The sequence below is a fragment of the Zosterops lateralis genome, assembly GCF_965231275.1.
Source record: "Zosterops lateralis genome assembly, chromosome: 1".
NCBI classification, from domain to species: Eukaryota; Metazoa; Chordata; class Aves; order Passeriformes; family Zosteropidae; genus Zosterops; species Zosterops lateralis.
Genome location: NC_139762.1, coordinates 453,035 through 480,885, shown reverse-complemented (window position 1 = coordinate 480,885; position 27,851 = coordinate 453,035). Strand labels below are relative to the sequence as shown.

The 27,851-nt window shown below is 67.9% G+C and overlaps 1 protein-coding gene across 1 annotated transcript; it reads left to right on the top strand.

Annotated features, from left to right (window-relative positions):
• Positions 1-832: 832 nt before the first annotated feature.
• Positions 833-27,851, top strand: NOS3 (nitric oxide synthase 3; the record flags this gene model as incomplete). Its single annotated transcript, XM_083872737.1, is given in 27 exon segments — positions 833-960; positions 3,683-3,791; positions 4,487-4,635; positions 6,165-6,327; positions 8,456-8,547; positions 8,621-8,762; positions 9,547-9,686; positions 11,067-11,241; positions 12,071-12,172; positions 13,317-13,511; positions 14,374-14,447; positions 14,640-14,784; positions 15,546-15,650; positions 15,902-15,969; positions 16,053-16,152; positions 16,154-16,170; positions 17,783-17,957; positions 18,130-18,259; positions 19,208-19,286; positions 19,949-20,136; positions 20,747-20,925; positions 22,590-22,800; positions 23,887-23,974; positions 25,013-25,134; positions 26,422-26,570; positions 26,861-27,055; positions 27,729-27,851. Coding segments are annotated over 27 exon segments (3,543 nt in total).

Sequence of the window (27,851 nt, the reverse complement as noted above, 5' to 3'; positions counted from 1 at the left end):
TGACAGTGACAGTGGCAGTGGCAGTGACAGTGGGGTGACAGTAGCTGTGGCAGTGGCGGTGACAGCAGCGGTGACAGTGGTGGTGACAGTGGTGGTGACAGTGACAGTGACAGTGGGGTGACAGTGGGGTGACAGTGGCGGTGACAGTGACAGTGGCAGTGGCGGTCACAGTGACAGTGGGGTGACAGCAGCAGTGACAGTGACAGTGACAGTGACAGTGGCAGTGACAGTGACAGTGACAGTGGGGTGGCAGTGGCAGTGACAGTGACAGTGGCGGTGACAGTGACAGTGGCAGTGACAGTGACAGTGGGGTGACAGTGACAGTGGCAGTGGCGGTGACAGCAGCGGTGACAGTGACAGTGACAGTGACAGTCACAGTGACAGTCACAGTGACAGTCACAGTGGGGTGACAGTGGCGGTGACAGTGACAGTGGCAGTGGCGGTCACAGTGACAGTGGTGGTGACAGTGACAGTGGCGGTGGCAGTGGGGTGACAGTGACAGTGGCGGTGACAGTGACAGTGGGGTGACAGTGGCGGTGACAGTGGGGTGACAGTGGCGGTGACAGTGACAGTGGCAGTGGCGGTCACAGTGACAGTGGGGTGACAGTGGCGGTGACAGTGGCAGTGGGGTGACAGTGGCGGTGACAGTGACAGTGACAGTGGCGGTCACAGTGACAGTGGGGTGGCAGTGGCAGTGGCAGCGGAGGTGACACGGCGGTGACACGGAGGTGACAGGGAGGTGACCGAGCCCATTGTCTCGGGGCGGGGGCCCCGTCACTTCCCCGGGCCGGAGGAAGCGGGAGGCGGCCGCTCCCGGCTCAGAGGGGCCGCCATGGGGAACCTGCCGGGGGTCCTGCCCGGAGCCCCCCGAGCCTGCCCCGGCCTCGGCCTCTGCTCCCGGCCCCGGGGACCCCCGCCCGAGGACCCCCCTGGCCCTGCCGCTGTCACCGAGACCCCCAGGTGGGTGCCCAGGGGCTGGGATGGGGAGGATTGGGATGGAAAGGACAGACGGGGCACCAACCGAGACCCCCAGTGGGACACAGGGGTGGGATGGGGAGATTTGGGTGGGAAGGATGGATGGGACACCGGCCAAGACCCCCAGGTGGGTGCCCAGGTGGGACACACAGGGGTGGGATGGGGAGGATTGGGATGGAAAGGACAGACGGGGCACCAACCGAGACCCCCAGTGGGACACAGGGGTGGGATGGGGAGGATTTGGGGTGGAAAGGAGGGATGGGGCATCCACCGAGACCCCCAGGGGGGACACAGGGGGACAGAAGGGGTGGGATGGGGAGATTTGGGGTGGAAAGGACAGATGGGGCACCAGCCGGGACCCCCAGGTGGGGCACAGGGGTGGGACGGGGAGGATTTGGGGTGGAAAGGACGGATGGGGCACCAGCACTCACCTGCCACAGCTCTGAGCCTTGTTGGGGACCCCCTTCTCTCTCCTGGGGACACTCACACATGGCAGGAGTCCAGTGGGGACGTGTCCCCAGAGTGGGGGTGTCCCCACAGTGGGGGTGTCCCCACAGGGGAGGTGTCCCCACATTGGAGGTGTCCCCATAGTGGGATTGTCCCCACAGGGGGGGTGTCCCCACAGTGGAGGTGACCCCACATTGGAGGTGTCCCCACACTGGAGGTGTCCCCATAGTGGGATTGTCCCCACAGGGGGGGTGTCCCCTCAGTGGGGGTGTCCCCACACTGGAGGTGTCCCCATAGTGGGATTGTCCCCTCAGCGGAGGTGTCCCCAAGGCTGGCATGGGGGTGTCCCCTCAGTGGGGATGTCCCCATAGTGGGGGTGACCCCATAGTGGAGGTGTCCCCAAGGCTGATGTAGGGGTGTCCCCAGAGTGGAGGTGTCCCCAGGGCTGGCGTGGGGGTGACCCCACAGCAGAGGTGACCCCACAGTGGAGGTGTCCCCACAATGGAGGTGTCCCCACAGGGGAGGTGTCCCCAAGGCTGGCATGGGGGTGACCCCACAGTGGAGGTGTCCCCTCAGTGGGGGTGTCCCCTCAGTGGGGGTGTCCCCGCACTGGAGGTGACCCCACACTGGAGGTGTCCCCACACTGGAGGTGTCCCCAAGGCTGGCATGGGGGTGACCCCACACTGGAGGTGACCCCACAGGGGAGGTGTCCCCAAGGCCGGTGTGGGGCCCTGGGGCAGGACAGGACCCCACAGGCAGCAGAGCCCTGTGTGCACTGCCCGTGCCGTGGGGACAGTGTCTCCTGCCCCACCGCGTGGCCCCGGCAGCCCATGGGGTGAACGGGATGTGGGGGCACACAGGGGGATTTATGGGGAGGGGTCTGTGAGGTCCAGCGGGGATGGAGGAGTGAGGACCCCACAGCTCGGGGGGGCTCGGGCAGGGGACAGGAGGCGTGTCCCCCCCCGGAGGTGGCCCGGAGCCCGGTGTGACTCATGGCCATTGTTCACACCGGGGCCAGGAACGCCCCGCGCCCCCTCCATCCTCTGAGCCCTCAACTCTTGACCCCCCCAGCTCAGCCCCCCGTGTCTTCATCTCCCGTTCCCTGAGTTCCCAGCTCAGCCCCCCATCCCCTGTTCCCCATCCCCTGTTCCCCATCCCCTGTTCCCTGATCCCCATCCCCTGTTCCCCTGATCCCCATCCCCTGTTCCCCCATCCCCTGATCCCCATCCCCTGTTCCCCTGATCCCCATCCCCTGTTCCCCCATCCCCTGATCCCCATCCCCTGATCCCCATCCCCTGTTCCCATCACCCGATCCCTATCCCCTGTTCCCCTGATCCCCTGTTCCCCATCCCCTGTTCCCCATCCCCTGTTCCCCTGATCCCCTGTTCCCCATCCCCTGTTCCCCATCCCCTGTTCCCCATCCCCATTTCCCCATCCCCTGTTCCCCATCCCCTGTTCCCCCATCCCCTGTTCCCCCATCCCCTGTTCCCCATCCCCTGTTCCCCTGTTCCCCATCCCCTGTTCCCCCATCCCCTGTTCCCCATCCCCTGATCCCCTGTTCCCCATCCCCTGTTCCCCATCCCCTGATCCCCTGTTCCCCATCCCCTGTTCCCCCATCCCCTGATGCCCCATCCCCTGTCCCCCTGTTCCCCATCCCCTGTTCCCCATCCCCTGTTCCCCATCCCCTGTTCCCCTGTTCCCCCATCCCCTGTTCCCCTGATCCCCATCCCCTGTCCCCCCATCCCCTGTTCCCCCAGCTCAGTCCCCCATCCCCATTTCCCCATCCCCATTTCCCCATCCCCTGTTCCCCATCCCCTGATCCCCCATCCCCTGTTCCCCATCCCCTGTTCCCCATCCCCTGTTCCCCTGTCCCCCCATCCCCTGTTCCCCATCCCCATTTCCCCATCCCCTGTTCCCCATCCCCTGATCCCCCAGCTCAGTCCCCCATCCCCATTTCCCCCTCTGAGCCCCCCCATTCCTCTATTCCCCACCAGCCCCCTCCCCACGAAGCTGATCCGAGGACACGGGACCCCCCCGGTGCCCCAAATGTTGGGGAACCCCCCGGACCTCCCCCAGTGTCCCCCCACAACGCCCCCAGTCCTTCCCTCTCCCCATTACTCGAGTGTCTCCATCCCCTGGGGCAGATCCCCCCACCCGAGGGGGTCTCGGTGTCCGAGAGCAAGTGGGGAGGGGGCTATGTGTATCTCCCCAAGCCCCCCGTGCCCGGGCAGGTCTCAGGGGTGTCCTGTGTGTCCCCCAGCCCCAGCCCGACCCCCTCGTCCCCGGTGGAGCCCCCGCGCTTCGCCCGCCTGAAGAACTGGGAGACGGGGAGCATCAGCTACGACACGCTCTGCGCCTCCGCGGGGCAGGTCCGGGGGGCCGGGGGCGGGTCTGGGGGGCCGGGGGCGGGTCTGGGGGGCGAGGGGCAGGTCCGGGGGTCTGGGGGCGGGTCTGGGGGGCTCAGAGCAGGGCTGGGGGCTCGGGGGGCTCGGGGCGGGTCTGGGGGGCGCGGGGATGGTCTGGGGGGCGAGGGGCGGGTCTGGGGGTCTGAGGGGCGAGGGGAAGGTCTGGGGGGCTCAGGGCACGGCCGGGGGGCGCGGGGCGGGTCTGGGGGCGAGGGGCAGGGCCGGGGGCGAGGGGCAGGTCTGGGGGTCCAGGGGGCGGGTCTGGGGGGCTCAGGGCACGGCCGGGGGGCGCGGGGCGGGTCTGGGGGCGAGGGGCAGGGCCGGGGGTCCGGGCAGGTCTGGGGGTCCAGGGGGCGGGTCTGGGGGGCTCAGGGCACGGCCGGGGGCCGTGGGGCGGGTCTGGGGGCGCAGGGATGGCGGCCCGGCAGTGGGATGTGGGGCTGAAGGGGTGAAAAGGAGGAGGGAGGGCAGGGATGGGGGCGCAGGCTGGAGTCCCCTTTGGGGGGGCTGCAGGGCAGGGGGCAGATTGGGGGGCAAACAGGGCTGGGGGTGCAGGTTTGTGGGGTGACAGGCCTGGGTGGGGCAGTGTGGCAGGGGGTACAGGGACAAGGACACCTGTCCGGGGGTCGGGGGGCTCACCCGATGATCCCCCCCCCCAGGAGGGGCCCTGCTCGGCCCAGCGCTGCCTGGGCTCGCTGGTGCTGCCGCGGCCGCTGCCCGCCCCGACCCCCGAGGGGACGCGGCCCCCCGAGGAGCTGCTGGGGCTGGCCCGGGACTTCATCACCCAGTACTACGTGTCCCTGCGGCGGTGAGCGCGGGGGGACCCCCGGGACAGAGCTGGGGACCCCCAGGGTGGGCACGGCACCCCCAGGGTGGGCACGGCACCCCCACATCGGGCACAGGACCCCCAGAGCGGGCACGGCACCCCCAGAGCGGGCACAGGACCCCCAGAGCGGGCACAGGACCCCCAGAGCGGGCACGGCACCCCCAGAGCGGGACGGGCACCCCCAGGGTGGGCACGGCACCCCCAGGGTGGGCATAGGACCCCCAGAGCGGGACGGGCACCCCCAGGGTGGGCACAGGACCCCCAGGGTGGGCACGGCACCCCCAGAGCGGGACGGGCACCCCCAGGGTGGGCACGGCACCCCCAGGGTGGGCACAGGACCCCCAGAGCGGGCACAGGACCCCCAGAGCGGGCACGGCACCCCCAGGGTGGGCACAGGACCCCCAGAGCGGGCACAGGACCCCCAGAGCGGGCACGGCACCCCCAGGGTGGGCACAGGACCCCCAGAGCGGGCACGGCACCCCCAGGGTGGGCACAGGACCCCCAGGGTGGGCACGGCACCCCCAGGGTGGGCACGGCACCCCCAGGGTGGGCACAGGACCCCCAGGGTGGGCACGGCACCCCCAGGGTGGGCACGGCACCCCCAGGGTGGGCACGGCGCCCCCAGGGCGGGCACAGCCCACAGCCCAGCCCAGCCCCAGCCATGCCCTGGGCACCCCACGGCCCCAGGGCACCCCACGGCCCCACCCCTGCCCCAAACACCTCTTTATCCCTATCCCTGTCTTGGGACACCCCAAAAATCCACACCTGCGACAAAGTGCCCACAGCCCCATCCCTGCCCAGAGCACTCCACACCCCCACCAGGGTACCCCCATAGCGCCAGACATGCCCTGGGGTGCCCCATACCCCCATCCCTGCCCTGGGACACCCCATATCCCCATCCCTGCCCTGGGACACCCCATATCCCCATCCCTGGGACATCCCATATCCCCATCCCTGCTCTGAGACACCACATATCCCCATCCCGGCCTTGGGACACCCCGTATCCCCATCCCTGGGACACCCCATATCTTCATCCCCCATCCCTGCCCTGTGACACCCCATACCCCCATCCCTGCCCCAGAGCACCCTACACCCCTGTCCCTGCTTGGCCCCCCTACCCTCTATGGTTCCAGTGTCGGAGGGTGCTGGGGGGTGGTCCCGGTGTCTGCGGGTGCTGGGGGGTGGTCCCGGTGTCCAGGGGTCCTGGGGGTGGTCCCAGTGTCTGGGGCCGGTCCCGGTGCCCGGGGCACTGAGGGTCTCCCCCCGCAGGGAGAACTGGGGGTCCCGGGGGGTGGTCCCAGAGGCTGGTCCCGGTGTCGGGGGGTGTCTGGGGGTCCCGGGGCTGGTCCCGGTGCCCGGGGGATGTTGGGGGGTGGTCCCGGGGCTGGTTGGGCACTGAGGAGGGTCTCCCCCGCAGGGAGAACTGTGGGGTGCTGGGGGGTGGTCCCGGTGTCAGGGGATGTTGGGGGGTGGTCCCCGTGCCCGGGCACTGAGGGGGGTCTCCCCCGCAGGGAGAACTCCCCCGCGCACACGCAGCGGCTGCGGGAGGTGGCCGCGGACATCGCGGGCTCGGGCTGGTACCGCCTGCGGGAGCCCGAGCTGACCTTCGGCGCCAAGCAGGCCTGGCGGAACGCGGCGCGCTGCGTGGGCCGCATCCAGTGGAACAAGCTGCAGGTGCGCCCCGGGACCCCCACCTACCACGCCCCATGGGGACCCTCACCCACCACAGCCCATGGGGACCCCACCCACCACAGCCCCTGGGGACCCCCACCCACCACAGCCCCCGGGGACCCCCACCCACCACAGCCCCCAGGGACCCTCACCCACCACAGCCCCTGGGGACCCCCACCCACCGCGGCCCATGGGGACCCTCACCCACCACAGCCCATGGGGACCCCCCACCCACCACAGCCCATGGGGACCCCCACCCACCATGGCCCCTGGGGACCCCCCCCCACCACAGCCCATGGGGACCCTCACCCACCATGGCCCCTGGGACCCCCACCCACCACGGCCCATGGGGACCCTCACCCACCATGGCCCCTGGGACCCCCACCTACCACGCCCCATGGGGACCCCCACCCACAGCCCATGGGGACCCCACCCACCGCAGCCCATGGGGACCCCCACCCACCACAGCCCCCAGGGACCCCCACCCACCACAGCCCCTGGGGACCCCCACCCACCGCAGCCCATGGGGACCCCACCCACCACAGCCCCCAGGGACCCCCACCCACCGCGCCCCATGGGGACCCCACCCACCGCGGCCCCCGGGACCCCCACCCACCATGGCCCGGGGACCCCCACCCACCATGGCCCTGGGGACCCCCACCCACCACAGCCCGCGGGGACCCCCACCCACCATGGCCCGGGACCCCCACCACAGCCCATGGGGACCCCCACCCACCGCGGCCCGCGGGGACACCCCAAACTGCTGGGGACACCTCAGACTCCTGGGGACACCTCGAACCCCTGGGGACACCTCAGATAGCTGGGGACACCCCAAACTGCTGGGGATGCCGAACCAAAGGCACCCCAATCCACCCTACCCTATAGAAATCCCACTGCATCTCATGGGAACCCCACCTTATCTCATGGGAACCCACAGGGACTGACACCCCACGGTCACCCTCACACTATGGGGACCCTCATACTGTGCCCCACGTCCTGTGGTGACCCCCACCCCACAGAGACCCTGCTTTGGGGGACCAAAGGCACCCCAATTCACCCCACAGGGACCCCACTCCATCTCACAGGAACCCACAGGGACCGACACCCCATGGACACCCCACCCCATGGGGACCCTCATACTGCGCCCCATGTCCCATGGGTGTGGGTGACCCCCACCCACCCCACAGAGACCTGTTTCACGGGGACCCCCACCCCAGAGGGACCCCAACTCACACAACCCCTGTCCTACAGGACCCACAGGGAGCTCCCACCCCAACAAAGACCCCACACCATCCCCGTGGGGACCCCCGCCCCAAAGGAGCTCCTGATCTGATTCCCCCGGGGGGTCCCACCCCGCCTGCCCTGCAGGGGTCCCCCACACCCACCCTGTGCCCCCCTCAGGGGTCTCACGCCCACCCTGTGCCCCACACCCACCCTGTGCCCCCCTCAGGAGTCTCACGCCCACCCTGTGCCCCCTCAGGGGTCTCACGCCCACCCTGTGCCCCCCTCGGGGGTCCCCACACCCACCCTGTGCCCCCCCCAGGGGTCTCACGCCCACCCTGTGCCCCCCTCAGGGGTCCCCACACCCACCCTGTGCCCCCCCAGGGGTCTCACGCCCACCCTGTGCCCCACACTCACCCTGTGCCCCCCACAGGGGTCTCACGCCCACCCTGTGCCCCCCTCGGGGGTCCCCACACCCACCCTGTGCCCCCCCCAGGGGTCTCCACACCCCACCCTGTGCCCCCCCCAGGGGTCTCCACGCCCACCCTGTGCCCCCCTCAGGGGTCCCCACACCCACCCTGTGCCCCCCCAGGGGTCTCACGCCCACCCTGTGCCCCACACTCACCCTGTGCCCCCCACAGGGGTCTCACGCCCACCCTGTGCCCCACGCCCACCCTGTGCCCCCCTCAGGGGTCCCCACACCCCACCCTGTGCCCCCCCCAGGGGTCTCCACGCCCACCCTGTGCCCCCCTCAGGGGTCCCCACACCCACCCTGTGCCCCCCTCAGGGGTCTCCACACCCACCCTGTGCCCCCCCAGGGGTCCCCACACCCACCCTGTGCCCCCCCAGGGGTCTCACGCCCACCCTGTGCCCCCCCAGGGGTCTCACGCCCACCCTGTGCCCCCCGCAGGTGTTTGACGCCCGGGACTGCGCGGGGCTGGGGGAGATGTTCAGCCTCCTCTGCTCCCACATCCAGTTCGCCACCAACCGCGGCAACATCCGGTGAGACCCTCCCCGGCTCCCCCAGACCCCCCGCGGTCTCGGGGTGTCCTGACGCCCCCCCGGTCCCCCCCAGGTCGGCCATCACCATCTTCCCCCCGCGGGCCCCGGGGCGCGGCGATTTCCGCATCTGGAACCCGCAGCTGATCCGCTACGCGGGGTACCGGCAGCCCGACGGCTCCGTGCGGGGGGACCCGGCCAATGTGGACATCACCGAGGTGGGGGCACCCCTGAGCCCCCCGGAGCCCCTCATCCCTCCTCTGCTCCCTCTCATCCCCACCCCAATCCTCCCTCCATTCCCACTTCATCTCTCTCCCTCCTCACACTACTCCATCCCTCTCTCCATCTCCTCTCCATCCTCCCCATCCCCTCCATCCCCCCCATCCCCTCCATCTCCCCCAAACCCCTGCGCCCCCAGGCCCAGCTCAGCACTTCCCCATCCATCCCTCCTCTATTCCTTCTCCATCCCCACCTCAATCCTCCCTCCATTCCCATTTCTCTCTTCCTTCTCCCTTCTCACACTACTCCATCCCTCTTCTCTATCTCCCCTCCATCCTCCCCATCCCCCCCATCCCCTTCATCTCCCCAAACCCCTGCACCCCCCAGCCCCGCTCAGCACCTCCCCATCCCTCCTCTATTCCTTCTCCATCCCCACCTCAATCCTCCCTCCATGGTGCCCTCCATTCCCACTTCATCTCTCTCCCTTCTCATACTACTCCATCCATCTCTCCATCTCCTCTCCATCCTCCCCATCCCCTTCATCTCCCCCAAACCCCTGCGCCCCCCAGCCCCGCTCAGCACCTCCCCATCCTCCTCTCTTCCTTCTCCATCCCCACCTCAATCCTCCCTCCATGGCGCCCTCCATTCCCATTTCTCTCTTCCTTCTCCTTCCTCACACTACTCCATCCCTCTCTCCATCTCCCCTCCATCCTCCCCATCCCCCCCAAACCCCTGCGCCCCCAGGCCCCTCCCGGACGCCCCCCTGACGCTGTTCTCCCCCAGCTCTGCATCCAACACGGCTGGACCCCCGGCGGGGGCCGCTTTGACGTGCTGCCGCTGCTGCTGCAGAGCCCCGAGGAGTCCCCGGAGCTGTTCCCGCTGCCCCCGGAGCTGGTCCTGGAGGTGCCGCTGCACCACCCGACGTGAGTGGGGCTGCGACCCCCCGGAGCCTCCCCCCGGAGCTTCTCGGGCCGCGGGGGTCTCTCACAGTGACCTGGGCTGAAATCCCACCGGGTTGTCCCTGAAATCCCACCAGGTCATCCCTGAAATCCCACAGGGTCATCCCTGAAATCCCACCGGGTCATCCCTGAAATCCCACCGGGTGATCCCTGAAATCCCACCGGGTCACCCCTGAAATCCCACCGGGTGATCCCTGAAATCCCACAGGGTCATCCCTGCAATCCCACCGGGTCATCCCTGAAATCCCATCGGGTGATCCCTGAAATCCCATTGGGTGATCCCTGAAATCCCACCGGGTCATCCCTGAAATCCCACTGGCTCACCCCTGAAATCCCATCGGGTCATCCCTGAAATCCCACCGGGTGATCCCTGAAATCCCACCGGGTCATCCCTGAAATCCCACCGGGTGATCCCTGAAATCCCACCGGGTCATCCCTGAAATCCCACCGGGTCATCCCTGAAATCCCACCAGGCCATCCCTGAAATCCCACCGGGTCACCCCTGAAATCCCACCGGGTCACCCCTGAAATCCCACCGGGTGATCCCTGAAATCCCACTGGGTTGTCCCTGAAATCCCGTCGGGTCATCCCTGAAATCCCACCGGGTCACCCCTGGGGAGGGTTTGGGGAGGGGATGGGCTGGGGGATGGAGATTGGGGAACCCCAGTGGGGACAAGATCCCATCCCTGAGGGATACTGGGATTCTGGCTCCTCCTGGGCTGGGATACTGGTTGTGGAATACTGCAATGCTGGCTCCTCCCTGGGTGGGATACTGGGTTGTTGACCCCCTCCTGGGCTGGATTCAGGAATACCGGGATGCTGATCCTCCCCGGGCTGGGATAGTGGGTTGTTGACCCTCCCCGGGCTGGGGTCCTGGGTTGTTGAGCCTCTCCTGGGCTGGATCCTGGAATTCCGGGATGCTGATCCTCTCCCTGACTGAATTATCGATGCACTGACCATCCCTGGGTGGGACCCCGGTGTGCAGGAGGGATGGAGGATGTGTCCCGGCTCTGGGGGCTGTGGGGCCGCTGTGGGGCCGGTTTGGGGCTGTGGGGCCGCTGTGGGGATGTAGGGCCGGTTTGGGGGTGTGGGGCCGCTGTGGGGCCGCTGTGGGGCCGGTTTGAGGACTGTGGGGCCGCTGTGGGGCCGCTGTGGGGCCGCTGTGGGGATGTAGGGCCGGTTTGGGGCTGTGGGGCCGCTGTGGGGATGTAGGGCCGGTTTGGGGCTGTGGGGCCGCTGTGGGGCCGCTGTGGGGCCGCTGTGGGGCTGTGGGGCCGCTGTGGGGCCGGTTTGAGGGGTGTGGGGCCGCTGTGGGGCCGCACCCACGCCCCCCGTGCCCCCCAGGCTGCCCTGGTTCTCGGAGCTGGGGCTGCGCTGGCACGCCCTGCCCGCCGTGTCCAACCTGCTGCTGGAGATCGGGGGGCTGGAGTTCCCCGCGGCGCCGTTCAATGGCTGGTACATGGGCACCGAGATCGGCTCCCGCAACCTCTGCGACCCGCACCGCTACCACGTGCTGCCCGTGAGCGGGGGACAGGGACCACCGGGACCCCCGGGGGGGGACAGGGACCCCGAGGCTGGACAGGGACCCCCCCGGGGCTGGGCGGGACCACCGGAACCCCCCCGGGGCTGGAGGGGACCACCGGGACCCCCCCAGGGCTGTACAGGGACCCCCGGGCTGGGCGGGACCCCCGGGCTGGGCGGGACCCCTGGGGACTGAACAGGGACCACCGGGGCTGGGCGTGAGCCCGGGGCTGGACTGGGACCACCGGGAATGTACAGGGACCCCCGGGGCTGGACAGGGACCCCCGGGGCTGAGCAGGGACCCCCGGGGCTGGACAGGGACCCCCGGGGCTGAGCAGGGACCCCCGGGACTGAACGGGCACCTCCCCCCCGAGGCTGAGCAGGGACCAACCCCCCCCCCCGGGGCTGGGCGGGACCACCGGGGCTGGACCGGGACCCACAGAGACCCCCCCACTGGGACTGAGCAGGGAGCCCCAGGACAGCCCTGGGACTCCATTGGGGAACCCCAGGACCCCTTCTGGGAGCCCCCTGGTACTCCCCAAGATTTCCCTTGGGACCCCCACTGGGCGCCCCTGGAGTCCCCCAGCAATTCCCACTGGGGTCGTCACTCTGGGACCCCCTTCAGGCCCACCTGGGGACCCTCATCAGAACCCCCCCGAGACCCCCACAGGACCACGCTTTGATCACCCCCAGCACCCCCCTGGGAGTCTCTGGTGCCCCAAACAGGACACCACCCCTAGGACCCCATCCGGGACCCCATCAGGGACCCCTCGGGGACCCCCCGACCGACCCCCCTGGCCCACCCTGCCCTGCTGCCCCCCCCCCAGGAGGTGGCCCAGCGCATGGGGCTGGACACGGGGACCAGCTCCTCCCTCTGGAAGGACCGGGCGGCCGTGGAGGTGAACGTGGCCGTGCTGCACAGCTTCCAGGTGGGACCCCCTGTGCCGGGACCCCCACAGGGCTGGGAGCCCCTGCTGGGACCCCCACACTGCTGGGATACCCCCACACTGCTGGGACCCCCAATGCTGGGATACCCCCACACTGCTGGGATCCCCCTGCCAGGAGCTCCCCACAGCTGGGACCCCCCTACAGGGACACTCTCAGTGCCAGGACCCCCCAGTGCTGGGATCCCCCTAACTGGGAACTCCCCACAGCTGAGACCCCCCTGCAGGGACACGCTCAGTGCCAGGACCCTGTCAGGGTCCGCAAACATATGCGGGGAACCCGATGGTTGGTTTTGGGGATCTCAAAGCGCAAAAGACACAACAGGGGACAAACCAGTTTGCTTAAACAAAAAATGCACTTTTATTTAGTGCCCACAATGCGAGAGTGGGGAGAGAAAATAGAGAATAGTGAGAAAGATAGAGAAAGAGGGGAAGGGGGATTATAGCTACCACGTGGAGAATCGGAGGTCCTCAAGACGTAGAGATGCCCATGGACGGGATCTTCTCCAGTGGGGTGATCACAAAGGGTGCACGGGATCCGCAGAGTCTTTATAGGCTGGTCAGGAAAAGGACCAAGGCGAGTGGAATGGAGCCAAAGAGGGCACTGGGCCAGTGCAGGCACCTGCGTCAAAGTTGGGTGCTCAGGAACAAGCGGCAAGCTGTGCCCTTCTAGCACGGTCAGTATAGTCAGCTCAGTCCACTGTAACGAGCTGCTATTGTTCTTGCATTCCATTCTCGTGGAGATGCGTATCAGTCCTCGGCAAGGCCCCACCTCAGCCAGGCCAGGGGCTCTCTCCAGTCTCTTTGGGGTCTTGGTCTTCAACCATCGGGGACAGTTGTGGGGCATAACACATCCTCGGACAGACTCTGACAGACCCCCAGTGTCAGGACCCCCACACTGCTGGGACCCCCACACTGCTGGGACCCCCCTGTTGGGACACTCCCAGTGTCAGGACCCCCAGTGCTGGGACCCCCCTGCTGGGACCCCCCTACAGGGACACTCCCAGTGCCAGGACCCCCGGTGCCGGGACCCCCAGTGCTGGAATCCCCCCACTGCCGGGCCATAGAACCCCCACATCCCTGTGCCCCCCATCCCCGCAGGTGGCCCAAGTTCTCCCTGTCCCCGCAGGTGGCCCAGGTGACCATCGTGGACCACCACGCGGCCACCGAGTCCTTCATGAAGCACCTGGCGGCAGAGGGGCGGGCCCGGGGGGGGTGTCCGGCCGACTGGGCCTGGATCGTGCCCCCCCTCTCAGGCAGCCTCACCCCCGTCTTCCACCAGGAGATGGTCAACTACCACCTGAGCCCCACCTTCCGCTACCAGGTGTGGTCCCCGCCCCACTGATCCTGCCCCACAGCCCCCATCAGGACCCACAGATCCTGCCCCACAGCCCCTGTCAGGACCCACGGATCCTGCCCCACAGCCCCCTTCTGCTGCCAGGTGTGGGGTTGGACCCACAGGTCCTGCCCCATGGCTCCCCAGCCCCTCTGCCCCCTGTCCCAGGGGGTCACTGAGACCCTCAGTCAGCTGGCACTGACCCCCCCGGGCCCCCCAGAACTTTCTGGGACCACCCTGAGCATCGCTGATCCCTGTGGGACCCCCAACCCTCTGCATCACCCTCCACTGGCATCACCCCACAGCTGCCCCCGGGACACCCCACAGCAGCCCCCGGGACACCCCACAGCTGCCCCCGGGACACCCCACAGCAGCCCCCAGGACACCCCACAGCTGCCCCCAGGACACCCCACAGCAGCCCCCAGGACACCCCACAGCTGCCCCCGGGACACCCCACAGATGCCCCCAGGACACCCCACAGATGCCCCCAGGACACCTCACAGCAGCCCCTGGGCATCCCCTGGGACCAGCTGAGGGTGCTCCCCTCTCCCTCAGCCCCTTTGGGAGTCTTCCAGCCCCCCCTGAGCCCACATGACCCCCAGGGCTCCCCATGACCCCCAGTTCACATTCCAGGTGGGTCCAGCCCCACAGACCCCAATCCCTCTGCCCCACAGCCAAACCCCCCCACTCCCCAACCCCTCTGCTCCATAATCCCACAGACCCCAACCCCTCTGCCCCACAGCTGCCCCCCATAGCCCCTCTGCCCCACAGCTGCCCCCCATGGCCCCCCTGCCCCACAGCTGCCCCCCATGGCCCCTCTGCCCCACAACTGCCCCGTTCTGCCCCACAGCCGGACGCCTGGAAGGTTTACGTGTCCAAAGGCACCACAGTCACCCGGAGAAAAACCTTCAAGGAAGTGGCCAAGTAGGTGAACCCCACGATCCTGGGGAGTTCTGGGATCCCTGGGAATCCCCACTGACCCCATGGTGACCCTGGGAACCCCATGGGAGTTCTGGGATCCCTGGGAACCCCATGGTGACCCCATGGTGACCCTGGGGATCCCATGGGAGTTCTGGGATCCCTGGGAACCCCATGGTGACCCTGGGGATCCCACAGCGCCGTCAAGATCTCGGCCAAGCTCATGGGGCACGTGATGGCCCGGCGGGTCAAGGCCACCATCCTCTACGGCACCGAGACCGGGAAATCGCGGACCTACGCCTGGAACCTGTGCCAGCTCTTCCGACGGGCCTTCGACCCCAAGGTCTGGGGGGAAAGGGGGAGAATGGGGCAGCTCCCCTCACCCACCTCCCCCCAAGGGCCAAAAAATCCCCTATGGCACCTTTGGGTGAGGGGAGACACCTGGGGCAGTTCCATGGGGCCATTCCATGGGGCAGTTCCATGGGGCAGTTCCATGGGGCAATTCCATGGGGCAATTCCATGGGGCCGTTCCATGGGGCAATTCCATGGGGCCGTTCCATGGGGCAATTCCATGGGGCAGTTCCAGGGGGCAATTCCTTGGGGCAGTTCCATGGGGCAATTCCTTGGGGCAGTTCCATGGGGCCGTTCCATGGGGCAGTTCCATGGGGCAGTTCCATGGGGCAGCTCCGTGGGGCAGTTCCATGGGGCAGTTCCCTGGGTCAGTTCCATGGGGCAGTTCCCTGTGGGGCAGTTCCGTGGGGCAGTTCCATGGGGCAATTCCATGGGGCAGTTCCGTGGGGCAGTTCCATGGGGCAGTTCCATGAGGCCATTCCATGGGGCAGCTCCGTGGGGCAGTTCCATGGGGCAATTCCATGGGGCAGTTCCATGGGGCAGCTCCGTGGGGCAGTTCCCTGGGGCAGTTCCATGGGGCAGTTCCAGGGGGCCATTCCATGGGGCAGTTCCGTGGGGCAGTTCCATGGGGCAGTTCCGTGGGGCAGTTCCAGGGGGCCATTCCATGGGGCAGTTCTGTGGGGCAGTTCCATGGGGCAGTTCCGTGGGGCAGTTCCCTGTGGGGATGACCCTAATCCTGGCGTTCCCACGAAGGTGCTGTGCATGGATGAGTACGACGTGGTGGCCCTGGAGCACGAGACCCTGGTCTTGGTGGTCACCAGCACATTTGGGAACGGGGACCCTCCGGAATGTGCCGAGGTAGGGATGGGATGGATGGGATGGGATGGGATGGGATGGGATGGGATGGATGGGATGAGATGGGATGGGGATGGGGATAAGGGGAGGATGATGATGGGATGGGGTGAGGATGTGATAGGGATGGGGATAAGGGGAGGATGATGATGGGATGGGATGGGATGGGATGAGGTGGGATGGGATGCCATGGGATGGGATTGGGGACTGAGATGGGATGAGGATGGGATGTGGGGGTGACATCCTGCTCCCCGCAGAGCTTCTCCAAGGCCCTGATGGAGATGACATCGCCCTACACCGGCACCTCCCAGGCGGAGCCGCCCATGTGAGCACCCCGAGGGGTCCCTGGGGGTCCCTGCTGGGGCTGGGGCTGGGGCAGGATCCCCCCTGACTCTTCCAATGCCCCAGGAGCTACAAGCTGCGGTTCAACAGCGTCTCCCAGTCCGACCAGCTCGTGTCCTCCTGGAAGAAGAAGCGGCGGCAGCTGAGCAACACAGACAGTGCAGGAAACCCTGGGAGCCCTGAGGTAACGGGGCCACGGGATGGGGTGGGATGGGATTGGGGATGGGATGGGGATGGGATGGGGATGGGATGGGGATGGGATGGGATGGGATGGGATGGGGATGGGATGGGGATGGGATGGGGATGGGGAATGGGATGGGATGGGGATGGGATGGGATGGGGATGGGGATGGGATGGGATGGGGATGGGGATGGGATGGGGATGGGATGGGGATGGGGTGGGATGGGGATGGGGATGGGATGGGGATGGGATGGGGATGGGATGGGGATGGGGATGGGATGGGATGGGGATGGGATGGGATGGGGATGGGGTGGGGATGGGGATGGGGATGGGGATGGGATGGGGATGGGGATGGGGATGGGGATGGGATGGGGATGGGGATGGGGATGGGATGGGGATGGGGTGGGGATGGGATGGGGATGGGGATGGGATGGGATGGGGATGGGGATGGGGATGGGATGGGGATGGGGATGGGGATGGGATGGGGATGGGGTGGGGATGGGATGGGATGGGGATGGGGATGGGGTGGGGATGGGATGGGATGGGATGGGATGGGGATGGGGATGGGGATGGGGATGGGATGGGGATGGGATGGGGATGGGATGGGATGGGGATGGGGTGGGGATGGGATGGGATGGGATGGATGGATGGGATGGGGATGGGGATGGGGATGGGATGGGGATGGGGATGGGGATGGGATGGGGATGGGGTGGGGATGGGATGGGGATGGGGATGGGATGGGTGGGGAGGGGATGGGGATGGGATGGAGCCGGGGATGGGATGGGGATGGGATGGGATGGGATGGGGATGGGGTTTCAGCCTGGGCATGTTGGGGGTCCCGCAGCCCCCAGGCCACAGGGAGGCATGGCCATGGCCACAGGAGCAGGGAGGGGGTCCTTGCCCCTCACACTGCCCTGCTGGGGTTTGGGGTGCCCTGTACAAGGACCACCCCAGCCCTGGCAGCTCCAGCCCTGCCTGCCCTGCGGGTGTGGGGTGGGGGCAGGAGCTGCCCACGGGGTCCCCAACTGTCACCCCCTTCATGTAATGGCCTGAAAATGGCCTGACCCCTCTGACTTTGGGGAGGATCCCCCCCAGTGCATCCCCAGCACATCCCCAGCCAGGCTGTTGGTGTTTGGGTTGGGGTCCCGGGGATACTCCTACATCCCTGGGCTCCCTCTCCCCTCACTCTCCCCACAGGTTGCAGTGTTCAGGTTGGGGTCCCAGGTGTACCCCCATATCCCTGGGTGCCCTCTCCCCCCAGTTTGTCAGTGTTTGGGTTGGGGTCCTGGGGATACCCCCATATTCCTGGGCCCCCTCACCCCTTACTCTCCCCCCAGGTTCACAGTGTTCAGGTTGGGGTCCAGGGGATACCTCCACAACTCTGGGCCCCCTCTCCCCTCACTCTCCCCCAGGTTTGCAGTGTTCAGGTTGGGGTCCCGGGTGTAGCCCCCCATCCCTGGGCACCCTCACCTCCCAGTTCACAGTGTTCGGGTTGGGGTCCTGGGGATACCCCACATCCCTGGGCCCCCTCTCCCCCCACTCTCCCCCCAGGTTTGCAGTGTTTGGGTTGGGGTCCCGGTTGTACCCCCACAACTCTGGGCCCCCTCTCCCCCCAGGTTCGCGGTGTTCGGGCTGGGGTCCCGGGCGTACCCCCATTTCTGTGCCTTCGCCCGGGCCGTGGACACGCGGCTGGAGGAGCTGGGCGGGGAGCGGGTGCTGCCCCTGGGCGAGGGCGACGAGCTGTGCGCGCAGGAGGAGTCGTTCCGCACCTGGGCACGCCAGGTGTTCCAGGTACGGCCTGGGGGGCCCTGGGGAGCCCTTCTGCCCCCCCGGCACACCTGGTGTTCAGGTACCCGGGTTGGGGGCACCCACAGCCCCCCTGGCACACCTGGTGTTCAGGTACCCAGCTTGGGGGGCACCCACAGCCCCCCATGGGCACCCACAGCCCCCCCTGTGCCCCCAGGCCGCCTGTGAGACGTTCTGCGTGGGGGATGGGGCGGCGGGGGCCGAGGAGCTGTTCGCCCCCCCCCAGGGCTGGAAGCGCCAGAGGCACCGGCTGGTGCCACAGCCCCAGGCCACCGAGACCTTGGCGGGTACCGACCCCTCCGGGACCCCCCCCAAACCCTGCGGGACCCCCTGACCCCCCGTGTGACCCCCCACCTGTCACTGGTGGCTCCCCGAGACACCCCAGAGCACCCTGAGCATCCTGTGGGATCCCCGAGCATCCCACAGATCTGGGGCTGCTCCAGCCCCCTGTGACCTCCCCAGGACCCCTCGGTGCCCCCCCAGCCCCCCCTGGGACTGCTCCAGCCCCCTGTGACCTCCCCAGGACCCCTCGGTGCCCCCCAGCCCCCCCTGGGACAGCTCCAGCCCCCTGTGACCTCCCCAGGACCCTTCGGTGCCCCCCAGCCTGTCACCTCATAATTCCCCAGCCCCTGTCCCCTTCCATGTCCCCCCAAACCCCTGTTCCTCCCCAGCCCCTCCATCCAGTCCCCCTATGACCCCCCAGCCCTACACGTATCCCCGTGTCCCCCCGTGTCCCCCGTGTGTCCCCAGCCCCCCCAGCCCTCCGTGTCCCCCCAAACCCCAGTCCCTCCAGTCCCCCTATGAGCCCCCAGCCCTACAGGTATCCTCCTGTCCCTTTGTGTCCCCCATGTCCCCCCAGCCTCTCGTGTGTCCCCCCAGCCCCCCGTGTGTCCCCCCAGCCCCCCGTGTCCCCCAGCCCTCCCTGTGCCCCTCCATGTCCCCCCAAACCCCTGTTCCTCCCCAGCCCCTCCATCCAGTCCCCCTATGACCCCCCCAGCCCTACACGTATCCCCGTGTTCCCTCGTGTCCCCCGTGTCCCCTCAGCCCTCCCTGTGCCCCTCTGCGTCCCCCCAGCCCCCTGTGTCCCCTGTGTGTCCCCAGCCCCCCGTGTCCCCCCTGACCCCCCCCCGTGTCCCCAGTTCCCCCATGACCCCCCCGTGCCCCCCGTGTTCCCCCTGATCCCCCCGGTGCCCTCATTCCCCCCTGACCCCCACCCCCCCCCCGGTGCCCCCCAGGGCTGTCGCAGCTGCACAAGCGCCAGGTGTTCCCGTGCTCGGTGCTGTCCGTGGAGAACCTGCAGAGTGAGGAGTCCAGGTGAGACCCCCGCCCTGCACAGGGATAACCCCCCCCTCGGCTCCCCACCCACCCCCGGGGTGTCCTGTCCCCCTCCACACCCCCAGGAGACCCCAAACCCCGGGACCCCCGGGACTGCTTTACCCCGGTGTCCCCATTCTGTGTGTGCCCCACATTGCCCCCCACTGACCCCCCATTGACCCCTCCATTGACCCCTCCTTCACCCCACTGACCCCCCCCTCACCCCACTGACCCCACTGACCCCTCCTCCCTCCCACTGACCCCTCCTTCACCCCATTGACCCCTCACCCCCCCGAGACCCCAGACCCCCCAGACCCCCCGTTCTCCCCGCTGACCCCTCCTTCACCCCACTGACCCCTCACTCCCTCGAGACCCCCCAGACCCCCCCGTTCCCCCCGCTGACCCCTCGCCCCCCAGACCCCCCGAGTCCCCCAGTGACCCCTCGCCCCCCCCAGACCCCCCAGACCCCCTTTTCCCCGCTGACCCCTCGCCCCCCAAGACCCCCCGTTCCCCCTCCACTGACCCCTCGCCCCCCCAAGACCCCCAGACCCCTATTCTCCTCCGCTGTGCCCCTCGCCCCCCAAGACCTCCCAGACCCCCTCGCCCCCCCAGCCCCCCCAGACCCCCCAGACCCCCCATTCTCCCCTGACCCCCGCCCGCAGCCGGCAGACGCTGCTGGTCCGGGTGGGCTGTGCCGAGCAGGGGGGGCTGCGGTACCTGCCCGGGGACCACCTGGGCGTGTTCCCCGCCAACCGCCAGGAGCTGGTCAGGGGCGTCCTGGAGCGTGTGGAGGACCCCCCGCCCCCCGAGCAGCCCCTGGGGCTGGAGAGCCGCGACGGGGACCCCGCGGGTACCGGGGGGATTGGGGGGACACGGGGGGATTGGGGGGATTGGGGGGACCCTGCGGGTACTGGGGATATGGGGGGATTGGGGGGATTGGGGGGTACCGGGGGGATTGAGGGGAACACGGGGGGATTGGGGGATTGGGGGGACACGGAGGGATTGGGGGGCCACGGGGGGATTGGGGGGATTGGGGGGTGCACGGGAGGATTGGGGGGACCCCGCCGGTACCGGGAATATGGGGGGGATTGGGGGGATTGGGGAACACGGGGGGGATTGGGGGATTGGGGGATTGGGGGATTGGAGGAGACCCCAGCGGTACCGGGAACACGGGGGGGGACTGGGGGGGAGACCCCAGCGGTACCGGAGGGGGACACGAGGGGGTCCCGTCACTACGGACCGGGGGATGATGGGGAGGGGGTGAGGACTGGGGAGAGGAAAGGGGAAAGGGAAGAAACTGAGGCAGGAGAAGAGGAATGGTCTGAGGAAAGGTAATGGGAAGGGACAGAGGAAGAGGAATAAGCCAGGACTTGGGGAGGGGGGCAGGAGGAAGAAGGAGAAGAGGAATGACCGTGGGGAGGACACAGGCCGGGACTGAGCCCCCCAATCCCCCTCCCCAGGCGGGTCCAGCCCCGGGCCCCGCTGGGTGCTGCAGGCCCGGCTGCCCCCCTGCACCCTGGCCCAGGCTCTCACCTTCTACCTGGACGTGGCGGCCCCTCCCAGCCCGCAGTTCCTGCAGCTCCTGAGCTCCCTGGCCCGGGAGCCCGAGGAGAGGGAGCGGCTCCAGCGCCTGGCCCAGGTTGGGGGGGGGGACTGGGGTGTTGGCTGGGGTATTGGGGTGCTGACTGGGACACTGGGACAGTGGGGTACTGAGTGGGGTATTGGGACACTGGGGTGCTGACTGGGATATTGGGGTCCTGACTGGGATATTGGGGTCCTGACTGGGATATTGGGTGCTGACTGGGATACTGAGACACTGGCGTGCTGACTGGGACACTGGGGTGCTGGCTGAGATATTAGGGTGTTGACTGGGACATTGGGACACCAGGGTACTGAGTGGGATACTGGGGTGCTGATTGGGACACTGGGACATTGGGGTGCTGACTGGGATATTCGGGTGCAGATTGGGACACTGAGGTGTTGACTGGGATACTGGGACAATGGGGTGCTGACTGGGACACTGGGTGGGACACTGGGATGCTGACTGGGATATTGGGATATTGGGATGCTGGCTGGATACTGGGACACTGAGGTGCTGACTGGGATATTGGGGTGCTGAGTGGATACTGGGGTGCTGGCTGGGACACTGGGACGTTGACAAGGACACTGGGTGCTGATTGGGACACTGGGACACTGGGGTTCTGACTGGGACACTGGGGTGCCAATTGGGACACCGGGGTGCTGACTGGGATATTGGGACACTGGGACACTGAGGTGTTGACTGGGATATTGGGGTGCTGACTGGGATATTGGGGTGTTGACAAGGACACTGGGTGCTGACTGGGACACTGGGACACTGGGACACTGGGGTGCTGACTGGGTTATTGGGACAGAGGGACACTGGGGTGCTGACTGGGACACTGGGACTCCGGGACCCTGACCCACTGCCCCACTGGACACCGGGGCGCTGCCACCCCCCACCCCGGCCTGGGGGCCGCTCCCCTCGCCCTGGGGGTCCCTGGGGGTCCCTGTAGGCCCAGTGTGGGGTCCCTGTAGGCCCAGTGGGGGTCCCTGTAGGCCCAGTGTGGGGTTCCTGTAGGCCCAGTGGGGGTCCCTGTAGGCCCAGTGTGGGGTCCCTGGTGGTCCCTGTAGGCCCAGTGTGGGGTCCCTGTAGGCCCAGTGTGGGGTCCCTGTAGGCCCAGTGGGGGTCCCTGTAGGCCCAGTGTGGGGTCCCTGGGGGTCCCTGTAGGCCCAGTGGGGGTCCCTGTAGGCCCAGTGTGGGGTCCCTGTAGGCCCAGTGTGGGGTCCCTGGGGGTCCCTGTAGGCCCAGTGTGGGGTCCCTGTAGGCCCAGTGGGGGTCCCTGTAGGCCCAGTGTGGGGTCCCTGGTGGTCCCTGTAGGCCCAGTGTGGGGTCCCTGTAGGCCCAGTGTGGGGTCCCTGTAGGCCCAGTGGGGGTCCCTGTAGGCCCAGTGGGGGTCCCTGTAGGCCCAGTGTGGGGTCCCTGTAGGCCCAGTGTGGGGTCCCTGGTGGTCCCTGTAGGCCCAGTGTGGGGTCCCTGGGGGTCCCTGTAGGCCCAGTGTGGGGTCCCTGTAGGCCCAGTGGGGGTCCCTGTAGGCCCAGTGTGGGGTCCCTGGTGGTCCCTGTAGGCCCAGTGTGGGGTCCCTGTAGGCCCAGTGTGGGGTCCCTGGGGGTCCCTGTAGGCCCAGTGGGGGTCCCTGGGGGTCCCTGTAGGCCCAGTGTGGGGTCCCTGGGGGTCCCTGTAGGCCCAGTGGGGGTCCCCCTGTCCCAGCCCTGTCCCCGCAGGACGCGCGGCTCTACGAGGAGTGGAAGTGGTTCCGCTGCCCGACGCTGCCCGAGGTTCTGGCCGAGTTCCCCTCGGTGGCCCTGCCGGCCGCGCTGCTGCTCTCCCAGCTCCCGCTGCTCCAGCCCCGCTATTACTCCATCAGCTCCGCGCCCGCCGCCCACCCGGGAGAGATCCACCTCACCGTGGCCGTGGTCACCTACCACAGCGAGAGTGAGCGGGGCTGGGCAGGGATGGGGACGGTGGGGCACTCCAGGGGCTCCAGGGCACCCCCAGGGCATCTCCAGGGGCTCCAGGGCACCTCCAGGGGCTCCAGGGCATCTTCAGGGGCCCCAGAGCACCTCAGAGCATCTTCAGGGGCTCCAGGACATCTTTAGGGACTCCAGGGCATCTTCAGGGCATCTCCAGGGGCTCCAGGGCACCCCCAGAGCATCTTCAGGGGCTCCAGGGCATCTTCAGGTGTTCCAGGCACCTCTGGAGCATCTCCAGGGGCTCCAGGGCATCTCCAGGGCATCTTCAGGGGCTCCAGGCACCTCCAGGGGCTCCAGGACACCTCTGGAGGATCTTCAGGGGTTCCAGGGCATCTTCAGGGGCTCCAGGGCCCCTCCAGGGCATCTCCAGAGGCTCCAGGGCATCTTCAGGGGCTCCAGACACCTTCAGAGCATCTCCAGGGGCTCCAGGGCATCTTCAGGAGCTCCAGGGCATCTTCAGGGGCTCCAGAGCACCTCCAGGGCACGTCCAAGGGCTCCAGGGCACCCCTAGGGCATCTCCAGGGGCTCCAGGGCAACCCCAGGGCATCTCCAGGGGCTCCAGGGCACCCCCAAGGGCTCCAGGGCATCTCCAGGGGCTCCAGGGCATCTTCAGGGCATCTTCAGGGGCTCCAGGGCACCTCCAGAGCATCTTCATGGGCTCCAGAGCACCCCCCAGGGCATGTTCAGGGGCTCCAGAACATCTTCAGGAGCTCCAGGGCACCTCCAGGGGCTCCGGGCATCTTCAGGGGTTCTAGGGCACCTCCAGGGCACCTCCAGGGCATCTTCAGGGGCTCCAGGGCAGCTCTGGGGCATCTCCAGGAGCTCCAGGGCACCTCCAGGGGCTCCAGGGCACCTCTGGGGCATCTCCAGGAGCTCCAGGGCATCATTGGGGGCTCCAGGGCACCCCCAGGGCATCTCCAGGGTTCCCAGAGTGTCCCCAGTGTCCCCAGGGCCCCCCACCCGCCCGGCCTGCCCGGGGGTCTCTGCTCGGGGCTGCCTTTGGGGGTCCCACCCCCCGCAGCCTCACGCCCCCCCCCGGTCCCCACAGACGGGCAGGGGCCCCTCCACCACGGCGTGTGCTCCACGTGGCTGGCGCGGCTGCAGCCGGGGGACACAGTGCCGGCCTTCATCCGGGGGTGAGGGTCACTGTCCCCTGCCTGTGTCCCCTGCCTGTCCTGTGTCCCCTGCCTGTGTCCCCTGCCTGTCCTCTGCCTGTCCTGTGTCTGTGTCCCCTGTCTGTGTCCCCTGCCTGTCCCCCTGTCCCCTGCCTGTCCTGTGTCCCCTGTCTGTGTCCCCTGCCTGTCCCCTGTCCCCCTGTCTGTGCCCCCTGCCTGTCCTCTGCCTGTCCCCTGCCTGTGTCCCCTGCCTGTCCTGTGTCCCCTGCCTGTCCCCTGTCTGTCCTCCTGCCTGTGTCCCCTGCCCCCTGCCTGTCCTGTGTCCCCTGTCTGTCCCCTGTCACCCTGCCTGTGTCCCCCTGCCCCCTGCCTGTCCTGTGTCCCCTCCCTGTCCTGCCTGTGTCCCTTGTCTGTGTCCCCTGCCTGTCCTGTGTCCCCCTGCCCGTGTCCCCTGTCTGTCCCCCTGTCCTGCTGCCTGTGTCCCCTGCCTGTGTCCCCTGTCTGTGTCCCCTCCCTGTCCCCTCCCTGTCCCCTCTGTCCCCTGTCTGTCCCCCTGCCTGTCCCCTCTGTTCCCTTGCCCGCCCTCCCTGTCCCCTACCCACCCTCCGTGTCCCCTCTGTCCCCCTGCCTCTCCCCTCCCTGTCCCCCCTGTCCCCCTCCCTGTCCCCCTGTCTGTCCCCTCTGTCCCCTGCCTGTCCTCCTGTCTGTGTCCCCTGCTTGTCCTGTGTCCCCTGCCTGTGTCCCCTGCCTGTCCCCCTCTCTGTCCCCTGTCCCCCTGCCTCTGTCCCCTCTGTCCCCCTGCCCGTTCTCCCTGTCCCCCTGCCCGTCCTGTGTCCCCTGCCTGTCCTGCCTGTGTCCCCTGCCTGTCTTGTCCCCCTGCCCGCCCTCCCTGTCCCCTCCCTGTCCCCTCTGTCCCCCTGCCTGTCCCTGCCCGCCCTCCCTGTCTGTCCTCAACTGCTCCCCTACCCTCCCCACACACCCCCAAGCTCCCCCCGCCCCATTTCCCCCCCCCCCCCGGGGTCGGGCTCCAGCTCCCCCCAGTGACCCCCGATGCCGCAGGGCCCCCTCGTTCCGGCTGCCGCCCACCCCCGACACCCCCTGTATCCTGGTGGGGCCCGGCACCGGCATCGCCCCCTTCCGCAGCTTCTGGCAGCACCGGCTGAGCCTGCTCAGGGCCGGAGGTGCGACAGGGGACATGGGGACAGGGGGCATGGCTGGGGACAGGCTGGGGACACGGCTGGGGACAGGGACATGGCTGGGGACAGGCTGGGGACACGGCTGGGGAAAAGGGGACATGGGGACAAGGGACATGGCTGGGGACAGGGCTGGGGACAGGGACACGGCTGGGGACATGGCTGGGGACATGGGGACACGGCTGAGGACAGGGGACACGGCTGGGGACGGGGGACATGGCTGGGGACAGGGGACATGGCTGGGGACATGGCTGGGGACAGGGGACACGGCTGGGGACAGAGGACACGGCTGGGGACAAGGGGATATGGGGACAAGGACATGGCTGGAGATGAGGGACACGGCTGGGGATGAGGGACATGGCTGGGGACAGGGGACATGGGGACAGGGGACATGGCTGGGGACACGGCTGGGGACAAGGGGATATGGGGACAAGGGACACGGCTGGGGACAGGGACATGGCTGGGGACATGGCTGGGGACAGGGGACACAGCTGGGGACAGGGGACATGGGGACAAGGGACATGGCTGGGGACACGGCTGGGGACAGGGCTGGGGACAGGGGACAGGGCTGGGGACACGGCTGGGGACAGGGGACACGTGGCAGGGCAGGGCAACAGGCGCCATGGGGCACCAGGGAGAAGAGGATGGCGGAATGGTGACATGGGGACAGGGGGACAGGTGGCTGGGAGGACACGAGGACAGGGACCCGGGGATGGGAGGCACTGAGGGGACATGGGGACATGGGGACAGGGACACAAGGACGTGGCAGCTCTGGGACACAGGACAAGAGACATGGTGACAATGAGCAAGGGGTTGGGGGGACATGGGGACGGGGGACAGGGGGACAGGGATGGAAACTGGGGATGTGGGGACAGGGGGAAGGGAGGATATGGGGACATGGGGACATGGGGACAGGGGAAAGGGGAACAGGGATGGAGACTAGGGATGTGAGGACGGGGGGGATATGGGGACATGGGGACGGGGATGGAAACTGGAGGCGTGGGGACATGGGGATGGTGGGATGTGGGGACAGAGGGATAGGGGGACATGGGGACAGGGGGATAGGGGACGTGGGGACAGGGATGGAGACTGGGGATGTGGGGACAGGGGGAAGGGGGGATATGGGGATGGAGATTGGGATGTGGGGATATGGGGATAGAGGGACATGGGGATGGGGATGTTGGCTGGGGATATGGGGACAGGGGGGCTGCAGGACAGGGGTGAGCGGGTCTGTAGGACATGGGGTGCAGGGACACGAGGACACTGTCCCCACAGGCGGCCCCCTGGGCCCCATGGTGCTGGTGTTCGGGTGCCGCTCCTCCGCCCTGGACCACATTTACCGCGAGGAGATGGAGCAGGCCCGGGAGCAGGGCGCCCTCAGCCAGGTGCTCACGGCCTTCTCCCGCCAGCCCGGGACCCCCAAGGTGGGACAGGGACAGGGGTGACATGGGGGGGACTGGGATGGGGATGGAGAGAGCCTGGGATGGGCACGGAGCTGGGGAGGGAGGTGGGATGGGGACAAGGACAGGGTGAGGATGGAAATGGAGAAGAGAGGACAGGGAGTGATGATCTCTCACTAAACCAGAGATGAAGGGCTGGGGACACCGACAAGGACAGGGACAGCACACAAAGGGTCAGGGCAGGGATGGGGACCTGGGGACAGGTTTGGGGGGAGGGGGGGTGTTCAGGCTGCCATCACCCCGTGTGTCCCCAGACCTACGTGCAGGACGTGCTGCGGGCACAGCTGGCGGCCGAGGTGCACCGGGTGCTCTGCCAGCTCGGGGGACACATGTACGTGTGCGGGGACGTCACCATGGCCACCGAGGTGCTGCAGACCGTGCAGCACATCCTGGCCCAGGAGGGCGACATGACCCTGGGCCAGGCCGGGGACGTCATCAGCGAGCTGAGGGTAAGGGGGGGGGACACCGCAGGGGACACAGCGCAGGGGACGCGCCTGGAGACACCACGGGGGACACACCATAGGGGACACCACGGGGGGACACAGCACAGGGGACACCGCGCAGGGGACACCGCGCAGGGGACACCACGGGCCAATATCCCAATATCCCAATATCCCAATATCCCAATGTCCCAGTCCCCAGAGCACACCATGGGCCAATATCCCAATATCCCAATATCCCAATATCCCAATATCCCAATATCTCAGTCCCCAGGGGACACCACGGGCCAATATCCCAATGTCCCAATATCCCAATATCCCAATGTCCCAGTATCCCAATATCCCAGTATCCCAATATCCCAATATCCCAATCCCCAGGGGACACCAAGGGCCAATATCCCAATATCCCAGTATCCCAATATCCCAATATCCCAATCCCCAGGGGACACCAAGGGCCAATATCCCAATATCCCAATGTCACAATATCCCAATGTCCCAATGTCCCAATATCCCAGTCCCCAGGGGACACCACGGGCCAATATCCCAATATCCCGATATCCTGATATCCCAATATCCCGATATCCCAATATCCCAATACCCCAATATCCCAGTCCCCAGCCCCCAGGGGACACCCCAGGGGACCCCAGCCCGGCCCTGGCGCTGACCCAGGCCTGTCCCCCAGGACAAGAACCGCTACCACGAGGACATTTTCGGGCTGACGTTCCGCACGCAGGAGGTGGCCCTGCGCATCCGCAGCCAGTCCTTCTCCCTGCAGGAGCGGCGCCCGCCCGCCCCGGGGCCCTGA